The sequence below is a fragment of the Ambystoma mexicanum genome, chromosome 6p (assembly GCF_040938575.1).
Source record: "Ambystoma mexicanum isolate Mex_15411 chromosome 6p, UKY_AmexF1_1, whole genome shotgun sequence".
Classification (NCBI taxonomy): domain Eukaryota; kingdom Metazoa; phylum Chordata; class Amphibia; order Caudata; family Ambystomatidae; genus Ambystoma; species Ambystoma mexicanum.
Genome location: NC_090935.1, coordinates 1033709989 through 1033725933, shown reverse-complemented (window position 1 = coordinate 1033725933; position 15945 = coordinate 1033709989). Strand labels below are relative to the sequence as shown.

General features: G+C 50.8%; 1 protein-coding gene across 1 annotated transcript in view; it reads right to left on the bottom strand.

Annotated features, from left to right (window-relative positions):
• The window catches only part of ROR2 (receptor tyrosine kinase like orphan receptor 2), a 305482-nt gene extending 293109 nt beyond the window's left edge, over nt 1–12373 (bottom strand). The window contains exon 1 of the mRNA XM_069625636.1: nt 11963–12373. Within this exon, the coding sequence (XP_069481737.1) occupies nt 11963–12056 (94 nt within the window). The 5' untranslated portion in view covers nt 12057–12373. The remainder of the gene's footprint in view (nt 1–11962) is intronic.
• Between the last annotated feature and the right edge of the window lie 3572 nt (nt 12374–15945).

Below are 15945 nucleotides of genomic sequence, written 5' to 3'. Positions count from 1 at the left end.
CAAAGTTAGAAGGGGGGTGGGTGTATATATATATATATATATATATATATATATATATATATATATATATAGGCATCCAGAAAGGTTTAAAGAAAGCCTGTCCCGCTGACACCGGTTACACTGCTAGAAAAAGTCAGTGCCACACAAATCTCAAAAATCACTAATTTGCACAAGAAAGCTGGAGGGGGGAATTGGAAGGGCGCAGTGGCTTCTAGCTGAATCTACAACCACATTTTCACTCCACTCCTTTGGGCCGACCTTTCTCTGTGGTCAACCTTTCCCTTCATGGCAAGGGTCGGCAACGACATTACCTGCCAAAAGCACCCCGGAGGACATTTTCTCACCCCCTGTGGTCGATTAAACCAGAGACCTATATACATAAATGGGCATTTACCACACCACCTCTCTAGGGTCTGGTCTTGCAATGCCATCAATAAACCCGAGTGGAAAGGGTTGTGCTGCAACATGTCGCCCTTTTAACGTGATTATTTCGAAAATAAAATTACCCATTTTTTAACACCATTTTACCACTTATGTATGTAGGGAGATCCCCTACTGCCCTCTACCTTTTTAATTAAATTAACCCACCGCCCAAATATATATATATGTGCTGCAATGGGGATTCTCGATATTCGGTATTTTGGGCGTCTACATTTTTTTGGTATGATCCCGGTGAGAAGTGGCATAAAAGGAACTCATTATCTAAAAAAGCAAAGTAGTATGTTGAGTGTTTTTGTGGAATCGACAGGAGGGCTGAGATATCCAAGTTGGACACTTCAGGGGCCATGTTGGGCCCAGTGCTCATGGACACTGGACTCTGTACTCGTTTGTCTTCATGCTATGAAGGGAACACCTGAAAGCTTTGTTATTGCGCTGTATGCAGTAACGCCAATTTGGTATCTTTTTCCTTACCCCACCTGCATATTTGTTTCATCTAGAAATAACATTTTTTATAAGTGAGCATCTATGTTATATGGTGGCATTTGTAACAAAAATAGATACATTAAATGTTGTGTGGATTAGCATCACATTTTTATCAAAAAACTCCCCCATGGGTACAATTGAAACAGTCTGCCACAAAAGGAATGAATTGCATTTGGAACTGTGGGACACTTTTTCATTGGTGCCCGAGACAATTGTATGCTTGTGTTCGACCCTGCTGAAAGGTGGCCTGGATGGAGATGTGAGGGAGTGTGAGGGAGCCAAGTCATGACAAAAAAATCTCAAGGGTGATAGGTTAGTTGAGTTGCTTGTCAAGTATCACATTCTGCCTTTTGGCAGCCTCAGAGTACCTTTACTTCAAGTAGGGTCTGGGATGGGGGTTTGTAAGTCACTGTTGGGAGGGGGGGTAAGGATTGGATTGTAACCACCACACAGGAAACTGAAAAGTGACGGCGCTCTGGAAAAGCTCTGTTCGTTTATGCAGGGACGTCATTTCACCAAAATGACAGGGGTGGCGGAAGTGACATCACATGGCCGTTGACCTCTAATGACATCACAGGAAGTGATGTCATTTCACCCAACCTCCAAGTGACGTCACAGGAAGCGAAGGAACAAGACCTTTCGGCCCTTGACAAAACAGGAAGGGGCATCACCGAGCATTGGCATTTGTTCCTAAGTACACAACGAAAATATGGTTACGATATCACTATAATGTGATAGACATTTCATACAAGAATGGATCGCCATATGTATTGTTAATATCAGTGTGTATAGGCCCATATTACCAAATTACTGTGAATGCAAGCAGACGTCCGTGGCCGAATGATAATGATGTGTTATTATAAAGCACTTGAGATTAAGTGCCATATGTAGAACAAATATACATATACATACAATATCACCCAACCTGTTTTGGTACTCATTTATCGACCTCAGAAGGATGAAAAGCTGAGTTGAGGTGTTTAAGAATAGACTAAATCAAGGATTCACCCCTGAAGTGTGCCTGAAATATTTGTTATTCCTGTTCTTTCTTACTTAGGGTCACTGCTCAAAGTGTTACCCTAGTGCAACCCCCAATTCCCTGTTTTTATTTGTTTCAAGAGGCCTCAACAAGAAAGCCAGCTACTCCAGAAACCAATAGCCATATGGCACTGCCCACAGCCAGGCCAGGAGCTTACATTTAAAAACAAAAAAATAACAAAAAAATGAAGGTTTCTTTTTTTGGTGGTAGCAAGGGAGACAACCAGGGTAGCAAGGGAGTCCTCATGGGTGGCAGTTGCGACCCGCAAATGATGTCCCTGTATTTATGGTGAAAGGTTAGGGATTTTCAATTGACACCTAGCAAGGGGGGGTGCCACGTGAAGGGCCATGTATAGTCGGGATACAACTGCCCAGTCTTGACTCGTCTTAGTGCCAGTGGGCGTTGAGAGTTACATATTGTGCACCAGAGCTGGAGGAGTTTACGATTCACAGGCACGAGCTAATGCTGGTCTTGTCTTAGCACAAGGATTCCACAGCTATTGTTGCGATGTCATTGGCAGTGGAAAATGTGCACAGGGTTTCCGTGAGATGGCTATTGGCAGGTTCAGGATGCCAGAGGTGAACACTGAAGTATAGGAGATATCGTAGGGGTCTGACAACTCAATACTAGTTTCAGAGGCCATAATGGGATTTATTTGGGTCATGGTTAGTGAAGGGCGGTGTGATGGGAACACATCTGGAGTGGAGTGCTTGCTTGGGCAGGAGCTGTGGTGCCCAGGAGACAAGATGGCCAGCAGTTACCTAGCTTACGATGGACGATGTAGAAGAAGGGTGGTGTGGAGTTGTAGCCAGTGAGGGCAAAGTGGGTAGGCCATAGTAGGGGTTGTGTAAGGACACTATTGAATTAACCTGACGACATGATACACAAACTAAACGCCTGATGACTGAATTCCGTGGATGCATTACAAAGATATTGTGCAGCGGGAAGGGAAGCGTGAAGACACCCCTAAGCTCTGAAGCACTTTATGCTGGAAGTGCATCATTGTTGGCTAGTTCAAGTGTTCTGTTGCAGTGAGGACTGAGATTAATGAGTGACATTACTATGAACTAGAATCAAGAGAAAATATCATCTCTCACACACACACACACACACACACACACAACTAAATTGTAACAACAAATCGTGTTATTCAAAAACATCTGCAGATTATCACGTGATCCCCTCCCCCATAAACTGCCTCCACATGGTATGATCTCTCTGGCTACGAAACGCGTGGACGTCGCTACGACCATCCACAGTCTGCAGATGAGCGAGGCAGCAGCAGTCCCAATGACAAGCACACATCTTTGGTTACTTTGCCTATCCAATCCTCACCAGTTTTAGCATGCACAAAGGCCAGGTAAAGCAGTTCTGCGTTTTACTGTAGAGAAGGGGGGCTGTGGGGCCCTAAGCAGTATCCCCCTCCCCAACTTGCCAGAGACAACCCACTCCTCTATAGTAACGTTCACATCACACATTGTGAGATAGGCTTGACTTACTTCTGTGTGCTCGGTCTAAGCTGGGAAGAACCCCCTTAACGCGTGGCTACAGGCAGAAGAGGACCAGTGGGGAGCAGCAGGACACAGAAACCCTGCCAGATGTGAAGCCAGGAGCGCCGGACCTCAATGCGAGGTCCTCTGAATGCCCCTGAGGCCAAGGCAGGAATGTGCTTTATGGTGCTCACGGGCACTGCACTAGCCGAACACTCAGTGGCATTTCTTCCCAGAACAGTCCCAACATTTAGGAGCCGATTAGTCCCATCTGCCAGTCCACCCCCACTTCAGTTAACTGACAGAAGTCCATATTTTACTCTCCCTGTTGCATTCTACACAATACCTGGGGCGGAGTCCCTCTCCGCAAGACACAGGCAGCGCGGGTATGCAATGAACTCAGCTATGACAGAACTAGAAACGCGTTATGCAAATGAGGTTCTTTTTTTCCTAGGGAAGGTCTGCTCATGTAACCGGCTCCGGTCCTACTCTACACTGTTCACAGGGCGACCAGGTGAACAGAGGCGGTCCCATGTTTCCTGAAACGAATCGTGGTATCCCACGTGAAGGTTGGTTTGAAACGACACATTTATACACGGCGTAGCTCCAGGACCCACGTTTCAAAGCCTGAGTTCTATTTATGAAGCGAGGCGCGCTCCCAGAAGGCGCCGGGAACATTCGGCACTTGATAATGCTGCTGCGTTTACACCCCGAGCTGGGTGTGAGTGAGTCAATGATGGGCCCTGCGAGCAGTACATGCTGCGTGGCTGCACACTGGCACCTTGTGAACTCCAGACTGCGCCTGGGCCTGCCGTGAAGGCCGCCATTGTATCTGCCCCGCGCCTGCGGAAGAATGGGCCTATTGCAGCCCACTTTGGATTCGGCCTTTCTGGAGTGCCCAGCCTCCAAAAAGGTTCTCTAGGGTTTCGCTGTCAAATGACTTATGAGCAGAAGCACTCCCCCAAAAACCTTTCCTTTTCTGCACGCTTAACTGCCTGGCCAAGCCAAACACCTACCAGGAAACCCATCCCACTCTCTGCGCCTGTGAAGCAAAACATTGGCAGGCTGGCAAAGGTACTCTTCCCAGGCGGCTCCGACCATCACTGATCGAGAGAAACACGCTGGCCCTCTCTCAGGAAGACGCCTTATTTATTCCAGGACAGTTCATGGAGAAGTGCGTGCAGACTGTAAACAGCAAGCAAGTCCGCAAACTGCAAGTGTTTAACTATAGGTGATTTGTCAGGGTTCATTTCCCCTAGGTCATGATATCAATATGCCCAAACTTTAGCAGAGGTTTCTGGATCTCTACAAGACTGGACAGCAATAGAGCAATGGCGGGAAGCAACGTGTACCCCCAGAGATGAAGCATAGATCGAAAGACTGGACCTGTCCAAATAACACGTGTACATATATCGTTAGGTCGTTGCGTTGTGTAGAGATGTGGGTATATTGGTATGCATATCTGTTACCCCGCGATACTCCTGCTGCTCCCCCATACTGCCATTTAATAAGCACTTTGGACGATCTGTGTGTGTTCTTGCAGAATCTGTCAGAGTACATGATAGTGATTTGATAATCAGTTTGTTTATTCAACCAAGTGCATAAATACAGTTTTTAAATAATGACTTCATTAAGGTATGGGATAGGCTTAAAAAATAAAATGAAGGATGCAATGTGAGAGGGCTCATAGGCTTGCATGGAGATGTGTCCAGCTGTACCTGAAGGCAATCTTTGCTGCCACCGACATAGGGCTGGAGTGCGGTTCAGCACCTATATGGAACGTGCACTTCTGGGGAGAAAGCGCAAGCGTTGCCCCCCGGGATGTTTTTGGGCACTGCACAGGCCAGCGAGTTGGCATGGGAAGGTTTGCCCCTCTCCTGGTGGCTTAAAAGGGGCCGGGCAGGGTCAGGAGCAAGCAATGGTTGGTGGCGTTTCACTCTTTTTTAAATTTCCCTTTGTGTTTGGGGACGGTGTTGGAGGATGTGGGGTGGACTATTAAATGGGGGGGGTGGCGTTGGTGTGACAGGCTGGGGCATTAAGAGTGGGGCAATGGTTATGTTAACTGGTTCACGTTGTTGCTGATGTGGCAGGTCAGCGTGGTTACGGGACCCAGAGTAGGTCGGAGGAAGAATGGTGTTGGGGGGAGGTTGGCATGGGGTTGCCGGGGTCATGGCCCTTTGGAGGATGGTTGGGGGAAGCAAAAAGGGGTTGTAGCGTGGTAAAGGAGGGGGGTGATGCTGTTTGAGCGAACAGGCTAGCCCGGCACGTACAAAGGGGTGTTGAAGAAGGCCTGGCCCCGGGGGAGAAGATGGGGGGGTAAAGCAGGAATATGGGTCAGGAAGTCACAAATTGTTTAATTGTTATTTGATCTGATCTGTAGTCTGTAAGTTTAGCTTGTGGACCGTCACATTAAAGCAACCTTTTCCACTTCAAGCGAGTCTGGGATTTTTGTGCAATTAGCCCAAAAGCAGGTCCAGCTACTTCTTCTTTCAGCTGATCAGGATCTACGTCACTTCCGATACTCCTATACCTTACTGCTATTGAGCATGTACGTCACGGATGTCACGATCAGTGCCAATGCTGCTCACCTACATAAGGGCGCCAGCTCCCCTATGTTACTGCCACTGCCCTACCAGGACTATGATCCTCTAATACTATCACCTCTCTTAAATGCCACTGCGACAACTTGTCAATGTTATGGCTACTGCTGTTCCTCTACCTCATTCTCTCTCGCCTGCATCACCACTGCTGCTCCTCTACCTCATTCTCTCTCGCCTGCATCACCACTGCTGTTCCTCTACCTCATTCTCTCTCGCCTGCATCACCACTGCTGCTCCTCTACCTCATTCTCTCGCCTGCATCACCACTGCTGCTCCTGTACCTCATTCTCTCTCGCCTGCATCACCACTGCTGCTCCTCTACCTCATTCTCTCGCCTGCATCACCACTGCTGCTCCTCTACCTCATTCTCTCTCGCCTGCATCACCACTGCTGCTCCTCTACCTCATTCTCTCTCGCCTGCATCACCACTGCTGCTCCTCTACCTCATTCTCTCTCGCCTGCATCACCACTGCTGCTCCTCTACCTCATTCTCTCGCCTGCATCACCACTGCTGCTCCTGTACCTCATTCTCTCTCGCCTGCATCACCACTGCTGCTCCTCTACCTCATTCTCTCTCGCCTGCATCACCACTGCTGCTCCTCTACCTCATTCTCTCTCGCCTGCATCACCACTGCTGCTCCTCTACCTCATTCTCTCGCCTGCATCACCACTGCTGCTCCTGTACCTCATTCTCTCTCGCCTGCATCACCACTGCTGCTCCTCTACCTCATTCTCTCTCGCCTGCATCACCACTGCTGTTCCTCTACCTCATTCTCTCTCGCCTGCATCACCACTGCTGCTCCTCTACCTCATTCTCTCGCCTGCATCACCACTGCTGCTCCTCTACCTCATTCTCTCTCGCCTGCATCACCACTGCTGCTCCTCTACCTCATTCTCTCTCGCCTGCATCACCACTGCTGCTCCTCTGCATCTCCCCTACGTCACTGCCATTACTTTCCTGCGTCACTGACGCAGATCCTCCATGTCAGCGTTGTGCCGCTTAACATCATTGTTGCAGCTTCTGGCTTTCCTCGGAACGTGCAGTGCAATGTGTTATTACCGTCCGGGGAAACAGAGCGCAGCTAATAAGATGCTTTAGGTTTCCTTAAATGTTCATGAAAGCATTTTTTGCAGATGCATTACTGTAGGAAAAGCTATGTGCTGCTCCTTGAAACTTCCTGTGTATGAACGTCCTAACTTCAACTGCACAAACCTCTGCTCTGAGGACTCTGCACCCACCAAACTGTGTCAGGAGGCCTTCCCATCCACCATAACACGAGGAGAGGCTTTCAGAACTCCAACACTGTACCCTGAGGCCTTCCCACCAACAACAATGCAGCCAACACACTGTGCCCCCCAGCATACACACCAATGTTTGCAATGAAAACTCAGAAGTGCTGGTACTCAAGTACCTGCTTGCATGTGAGAAGTACCAGTACACGTCCATTAAATTATCAAAATGTAGTCATAGGTGCCCCTCTGCGAGAACGAACACACCCATTGACCTGTTCTTTGGGAAGGCACCCACTCGAGAGTCTGCAGCCACACTTTAGCTCACTGTATCTTTCACAGATAGATTGCAAATCAGTTTTTGTCCCGCCCACATGGGCAGTCCAGCACCGAAATGCTATGGCAATGCCCTTCTGAACAAGAGTACCAACAGCAAGCACATACACATGTTTCAGCCTGGTTGGGCCTCATCAGTGAGGTGGAGCTGTGCCTCTCAGAGCAATGTGAGCAAAGGTTCCCGTGTTAATGACCCCAGGAAACTTACGGTGACCAAACCTAAATCCCTTAAACAATCAAAAAAATAGTCCATGGGCGCCCCTCTGCGAGAACGAACACGGCCCATTGATCTGTTCTTTGAGAAGGTACCCACTCGAGAGTCTGCAGCCACATTTTATCTCACTGTACCTTTCACAGATGGGAAATATTCATTTGCATATCAGTCTTTGTCCTGCAGACATGGGCAGTGCAGTACTCAATTGCTATGGCAATTCCCTTCTGAACTAAAGTACCAACAGCAAGCCCATACACGTGTTTCAGCCTTGTTGGGCATCATCAGTGAGGTGGAGCTGTGCCTCTCTGAGACCTAAAGCCCTTGAAATATTCAACATTTTGTCATAGGCGCCCCTCTGCAAGAACGAACCTGGCCTGACTTCCTGAAGAGAAGTGGTGGCACTATGCCTTTCAAATAATGGAAGTGCAAGCACCTTCGCATTTAAAGCACCGCTACACACCAAACCCACACTCTGGCCTTCCAATACACCACACTGTGCACGGCAGCCACCACAATAATACAGTACCCCTAGGGCCTAGCAATCAGTGTGCCCTGCAGCCTACACACCATAACACACTGTGCAGTGCAGCCTTCACACCATCCCACACTGTGCCCTTCACATCCGCCATATTGTGCCCATGGCATCCACCTCAACATCTATACGGTGAGGTACATTACACATACCTCCCCCAATGCAGTGTTCTAGGCACAACTGGCAGTAGCGAAAGCAGCTCTTTGGTAGGGGGGGGCAGGGTAGGGATGTGAGGGGGTAGTGTGTCTGCCTCCCCTGCCACTGACAAGTGGGAGAGAGCAATGAAGAACAGTTCACACCCTGGTGGTGACCCGTAAGTGATGCAGGATCAGAAACAGGCAATTGCTTGCAGGGACCCACATTCCACCCTCGCCACCCATGGTTGACCTCTGGATAGTCTTTGCTGCCATGCCCCTTTGCCTGTGAGGATTGGCACAGCCTATGCGCAGGCATCGAAGACTACGGGTGCCTTCACCCAGGCCTTCTTCTCCATGAGGTGCACACAACGGATTCTGTGGAGCAAGTCAAGAACAAAACGGGCCCCTTCTCACCATCCTGGGAAGCATCGAGGTAGCGCGTGGGCAACTCTTCCCAGCTGTGAGGACAACTGAGCGCCATCGCAGAGGATATGGAGCCCAGCGATTTAATTGTTGACAGTTGAATATTGGACCCCAACACTTTGCGGATCCATGCAATAATGTCCTGTGAAAAAGTCGTCAGGTTCTAGCGACTTTTTCCTGGCTAGCAAACTTATTTCCCCAAATATTCTAGGAGGGGTATAATTATATATTATTACCTGCCGTCTTAGAATATTTGGGGGAAGTGCTTGATAGCCTGGAGAGGGCAGCATTAATGCATTTTTTTAAGTCGCCAACCTGATGACTTTTTTCATGGCGACATTATTACCCGATGCCCACTTTGCCTTGCGATCTACCGTAAAGACATGCACTCCCCTGAGCCTATGTCCCTATTGTAGTATTGTAAGGATCCCGAAGTAGACTTCACAGCGCCATTAGACAAAGTATCAAAGTGCACATTCGGGTAGAGGTACCCACAACCACAGCGCATCTCGAAAACATAGATGGCAAACGTTGGGTTTGTGCAATACACATTTTAAAGAGAGCTAATCCTACGTCCAAGTGACCGATTAACCCACTAACCCCCCCCCGCACCAAATGGTAATTGTGTATATCGTACGAATCCGTGCTGATTTACAGCCACTGTCGCACAGACGAACACGCTGCTCGGGGCCTCTGGGTAGCTGTGTGCGCGCTAAAGAGAGACACGGTAAACGGTTTAAATAAAGCGCGGACAAGTCCTCGCATGGAATCTCCAGCCGCGCTCCACCCCCCCCCCCCCCCCCCCAGCACCAGAAAACCAGAGCAGCGCCCACATCCCTGCGCCGCCTGGAGCTCCCAGAGTGCATTTATAAAGAAAGCCATCAATGCCCGCGGAAAAGTCATCGCACGGGGGCTGGGCGCACCGTAGGCCGCCCCCCAAGCTGCCAGCGCTCTCCTCCCCTGGAAAACGAACAAATGGCAGCGAGCAGGCAGGGACCCAGGAAGTCAAGAATTCGCGCATCTGTCACCTCCCGCGGAGAGGTAAATGGATTAGGAGAGGCACAAAGGCACGGAGCGCCCCCTCCAGCGGCCCATTGATTAGCACGTCCACTCTAAGCTGCCCTTTCCCAAACACAGCGCTGCCCTTTCCCAAACACAGCGCCGGCCCCGGCGCATTTCAATGGCATTCCGCCGCAAACGCCTCATCTTTCCTGCAAACTCCAAGCCCAGCAGCAGCAGCTGCGAGGGGGACTGGGCGAGCACCGACGCCGCCCGCCGTGTGCAGACTGAGGTGCGAAAGCTCGGGCGTCTCTTTAAGATCGGAAAATGCAGGCACAGAGTGCTAACAGCATCAAAAGGTGCAGTGGGGAGCAAGACAGCACCAAGAGGTGGAGGGGCACAGTGGATGGGATCCACGGGGGGGGGCAGCAAGACAGCACCAAGAGGCGGGGGTGGCACAGTGGATCGGGTGCACAGGAGGGGCAGCAAGACAGCACCAAGAGGGGGGGGGGCACAGTGGATCGGGTGCACAGGAGGGGCAGCAAGACAGCACCGAGAGGTGGGGGGGCACAGTGGATCGGGTGCACAGGAGGGGCAGCAAGACAGCACCAAGAGGTGGGGGGGCACAGTGGTGGGGGGGGCACAGTGGATCGGGTGCACAGGAGGGGCAGCAAGACAGCACCAAGAGGTGGAGGGGCACAGTGGATGGGATCCACGGGGCGGCAGCAAGACAGCACCAAGAGGTGGAGGTGCACAGTGGATGGGATCCACGGGGCGGCAGCAAGACAGCACCAAGAGGCGGGGGTGGCACAGTGGATCGGGTGCACAGGAGGGGCAGCAAGACAGCACCAAGAGGGGGGGGGGGCACAGTGGATCGGGTGCACAGGAGGGGCAGCAAGACAGCACCAAGAGGTGGGGGGGGCACAGTGGATCGGGTGCACAGGAGGGGCAGCAAGACAGCACCAAGCGGCGGAGGGGCACAGTGGATGGGCACATGGGAGGGGCAGCAAGATGACAAATACAGTACACTGAGAAATGCTTTGGGTGATAAAACTTTGAAAACGATACATACGCAGAACTGAGCATGCATACCCAACCCCGCCCCCTGGACCTCTCACCCCAACCCCCCTCCACTTCAGGTATCGCAATGAGTATTGTTTGGCCATGGCAAAGTGGCAACCCAATAAAGTAAAAAAAAAAGAAAAAAACAGCTGCCCCCACCATTGCTCAAAATCCCCATTTTCCAGACACGCTGCCAGTCCTCGCATTAAAATAGGAGACAGTCGGTGGTACTCGCTAAACAAAACAAACAAAAAAAATCTTCAACTCAACACTATCAAAGTTACACACAGAACTGTCATGGAATTGGACAATGCAGTCAGAGCCCAGAGGTAGCCTGGCAGACTCCTTTAGCCCGAGCCCCCGCCGCTAAAAAACGACTTTGGAGAAGGGGGCTTAGATTGGTTACACTTTAACAGCCCCAGTCCAGGGTCACACTTTAATAACCCCCGATAATGATCCACTGCCGTGAAATCACCTGGCAGTTTCCAATCCTAAAGAACTCACCACAATAGAAATGGCAAAATAGCACTACAAAGTACACTGGGGGGAGGAGAGGGGGCGGGGGGGGGGGGGGTCGCAGTGTCAGCAAAATCAGACCTCCTGCCCTCCAACTACATGGATGCTAAAAAACAGGCCACCCCAGCCCTGGGGACCAGCCAGCTGTGTGCAGCGGTGGGTTGACCAAGAAGGACATGGGTGCACCGGGGGACACACCCCACCCAGCGCTGAGCAATCCAGCTCCTGACCCCGTGCCCCCTCCCCCAGTCCGACATTCCAGACATCTGCAAAGGGCAAGGGGCTTTTCCGGTTCCTTTCTTTAGGAAATGAGGTGGGGGTTTAATTGCATCCCAAAGTTTCGCTGAAGTGCACGAGCGCCTCTCAATAAATGCCCAGCCACGTTTCCGTGGCCACAGAGGGTAACGGGCTGACTTCGCAGCCCCCAACCCCGAGGGCCAGGGCGCTCTTGCTCTCTTACCTGCAGCGTCGAGCCGGAGCAGGGAGCAGGTCAGCAGCAGCCCGGCCAGGAGGGCTCCCAGGAGGCCCCCCGGCTTCACCCTGGTCCTCAGCATCCCGACGCAGTCTCCCGTTCCTCCGCAAAGCCCTTGGTCCCGCACACTGTCACCGAGGAGGTCAATCCTGGCCGGCCAGGGGCTCAGCCGCTCCCCCCTGCACAGACCACTATGTGCAGGCAGCCTCCGGCGGTCCCCGTCTGCCCCCCAACGCGCAGCCGGCTCTTCCCGCTTCTCTCTTGGGATGGGATGAGCCAGTGGGCAGGAAAGCGCTGGTCCAGTCCTCCCGGGCTGCCCGCACGCAGCTCAGCCCTGGTCGCTGGTCCCCAATAGCGGCGATGGGAAACTTTCGCCGCAGCTCCTCTGAGGCAGGATCTGGCTGCCCCGCAGGCGGAGGAGCACCGCCGCCTCCCCAAGCCCCGCCCCCGGCACGCGGTTGGCTGCTTGGCAGAAGTGAAGGTTACACCTTTTGGACAGGGGGAGCAGCGCTGCTGCGTGCGCTGGAGCTGGGGACACCATGACCCCCCCACACACAAGGCCGCCCAGCGTGTGAATGCCTTTACCAATGAAAGTGTGGGGTCTCCCCTCAACCCCCTCAAGAATGTACAGATCCGAACGGCCTCAGGGCAGGTTTTCAAAACTTAGAAGTGACATCGTTTAACTATAATCTACCCCCACCCCCACAAGGTCATTCAGAAAACTATATATTTAACTTTTCCTAACTAATGGGTTCCTTGTGCTACCCTTACATGGCGACTGGGATGCCCCGTATTTTGTCGTATTTCTCATTCAAAACTATACCATGCCGCCAACCAATATACATATAGGGCCTAATTCACAGAGGCGCTTTATAATGGCAAAACCCCATTGGAAAACGCTCTGTGAATCTTTGCCAATAGCAACCATGGGGCGATTTTTATTTAAGTTAAGTGGTTTGCTCAAAAACAAATCTCATTTTTAAACATTGCTGTACATTATGACTAAATAACTGTTTAGGTTGGGTACCACTCAGGGTAGTATCCAGCATTGGGGGGGAGGGGGAGGGGGGGGCGGGAGGGCATGAAAAAAGTCCTGCTACTTTCCCCCCAAATGCAGTGCGCGCAATTCCATATGGTCTCATTCGCACCCACACACCGCCCACCCCTGCCCCAATCTACTTTTTTGGTAACATTAGTGGTAGATGGCATTTGAACAAAAGATAAATACAGCTGCAGAATCATTACAGATGCAGGAAACTCATCTATTAGAAAAATACATAAATACCTCCCAATTTGCATATGGATCGCCCCAACACAAACAACTTCACAGAAAAGGACATCACCAGGAGCATCAGCAGTCCTTGATACTTGGAGGCGCCATGGAGGAGACTTTAGAACCAGTTGCCATACATGAGCCAAGTGCCAAATAACTTGTAGTGCAAAAAACCTAAATTGCACTATTGTTATTTATGCAGCACCTTGATAGTCAGGCTTTTAAAAGAAATAACAGCATGGTATATTAACATAAGGTCTGAAGGGAATCACAGAGCTGCAGATAAGACACAGTGGCCTCATTACGACCCTGGTGGTACAGTATGGACGGTGCCGCTATGGGACCGGCACCGTCCATACCGTACCGCCTTATTCCGAGTTTCCCTCGCGGGTCCCTGAATGCCCGCCAGGTCTGACCTGGAGGGCTGTGCGGCACCCGTGAGGGAAACACATGGATGCACCGGCACCATTTTAAACGGTGCCGTTGCATCCATGCTCCTCATCCCCAATCTGCCCAATGGGGCAGAATGGGGATGAGGAGCCTGGCATTACCGCCACCCGCGAATGGGCAATTAGCGGCCCATTCAACTCGAAATGGGCCGGTAAGTGCCCATTCGCGGGTGGCGTTGCCGGATGCAAGTTCATCGGTAGCCGTGCCTGTGATGCAGGAACGGCTACCGCCAAACTCGTAATGAGGCCCAGTGTGATTTAATAATCTGCCCAGGATCACACACTTTGGTTAAATGGTGAAACCGGGATGTGGACAATTTAAGCAACTGGGCACGTCCTCTCAGGCTTCGTTGGTATATATATTTATTAAGGTTTCCCTAAGAAACTACTCTTTCACTCCATCCCATGCAAGTTTCTAAAGGGACAACAGTCCCTGCTAATAGCCCCCCTCTCTCCCTCCCATCAATGCCTAAAGGCTCCCATTAGCTCACAGAGCTCTTTGGGACCTTTTCCTGGAAGTAGGACACCTCTCCCCTTTCAGAAAGGCTAAGGTGTCCTGCTGCCAGGACAATGAGCGTGCTGAGCAGGAATTTCTCGGCATACATTGTCCTGCCAGCGGGACACCTTTCCCATTGGGCCCCTGATTGAGGTGCCGAACGGGAGAGGTGTCTCAGTGACAAAAATCCTGATCAGGATCTCAAACGAGTCTTTGGGGTGCAGCTTGCCCCTCCAGCCCCCCACTGGGTATGCCACTGGTACCACTACCCCACACCCTCAGAATCTTAGCAAGCATTTATTTTCCATGGTTTCCCTCCCATAGCAAGTAATATAATGTAATTTGTCATTTGTACAGCACCTTTTCCCATTGGTTTGGTCTGAAAGCGCTGTAGGTGAACTCCCTCGGGGGACCGAAGTCCAAGGTCTGGGAAAATTGATCAGAGTAGTTTAGAAAGTGTGTGCATTTTAGCCAATGTGAAGTTACGTAGGTGTGGCCAAGTCCCTACTAGTGACCCATATCGAGCTGGCAAGTGGAGGGGTGCTTTGAAGTCGGTTGCAGAGTATGTGAGAGTAGGAGAACTCATGTGCCCAGCTAGACTACATTTTTGTCGTGGGGTTTTGCTGCCTTCTAATGGCAGAGGTGTTGTGCAGTGTTTCATGAAAAATGGTGGTTGACTGCAGATGAATGTGTATCAGTGGCCTTGTCTTGGACTATCTTCCATAAGCATGGAGTGCGATAGGTTCCTGTGTGTTCTGGCCGACTTCTTGGTTTCGTAGATGTAGCATGAATTCTGTCCTGTGGTATGATTGAGATTATTCGATTATTCTCACCGTCATTCAGTGATTACATGGAAGTTCGTTATTGCCCCGGCCGACCTGAAAAGTGGTTGACTAACCCAAACAGGGCATGCTTTGTCAGAGTTCTGGGGGGAATAGCCAGGTCTGGAGGGCCCCCCGGATTTGAAGGGAGGGATCACAAGGAGCAGTGCAGGGCCTGAGCACAGATTTCTGTTAGTTTGGTAGCAGCTACGTTTGTGTTGAAGGTATTATGGGCCTGTCTTGTAGATGGCACGGTGTGTGATGAACATGGCTTTGAAAGTGGCCCATCGTCCGAAAGGGAGCTAGCTGGTGGAGGACCCAGAGGGAGGGGGTGATGTTCTTTCTGGGCCAGAGGGCAAGGAAGAGCGTAGCTGTGGAGTACTGGACCCTTTGGAGCTGTATCAATGTGCAGGGGCGCCCAGCTAAAGAGAGTTGGCGTAGACTAGGCAGGAGAGGATGATGGACAGGATCGGACTGGCCTATAGGGCAATAGGCCCGTAGCCAAACCGAAAATGCTAGTGTGGGCCAGTTTTTTGGGTAAAAGTGGGCCACTATTTGACCAATGTGGGCCAGTTTGATGAGCTACTTCATTATGCGGTTAGTAGTTTTGACCAGCGTTGCTGAATAAATATTCTTTAAAATGCACACTTTTCATCACATTTTATTTAAAAACTCCCCATTGGGTACTTTTCAAACAGTGGCACAAAAGCAATGAATAGCCATTTGCAACTGTGGGTCACTTTTTCATTGGTGCCCTATGTGGATCTATGTCCAGGGAACGTTCGGTCTTCAAGGTAAAAGGTTCCGGTGGTGAACTGGGACTATAGACTTGATAGGCTTGGACTGTACAAGTATGTATGATATGATATGATATGGCATTTGTAACGCGCCTATACACAAGTGTTTCAAGGCGCGACGAGGCAGGGAGGGGG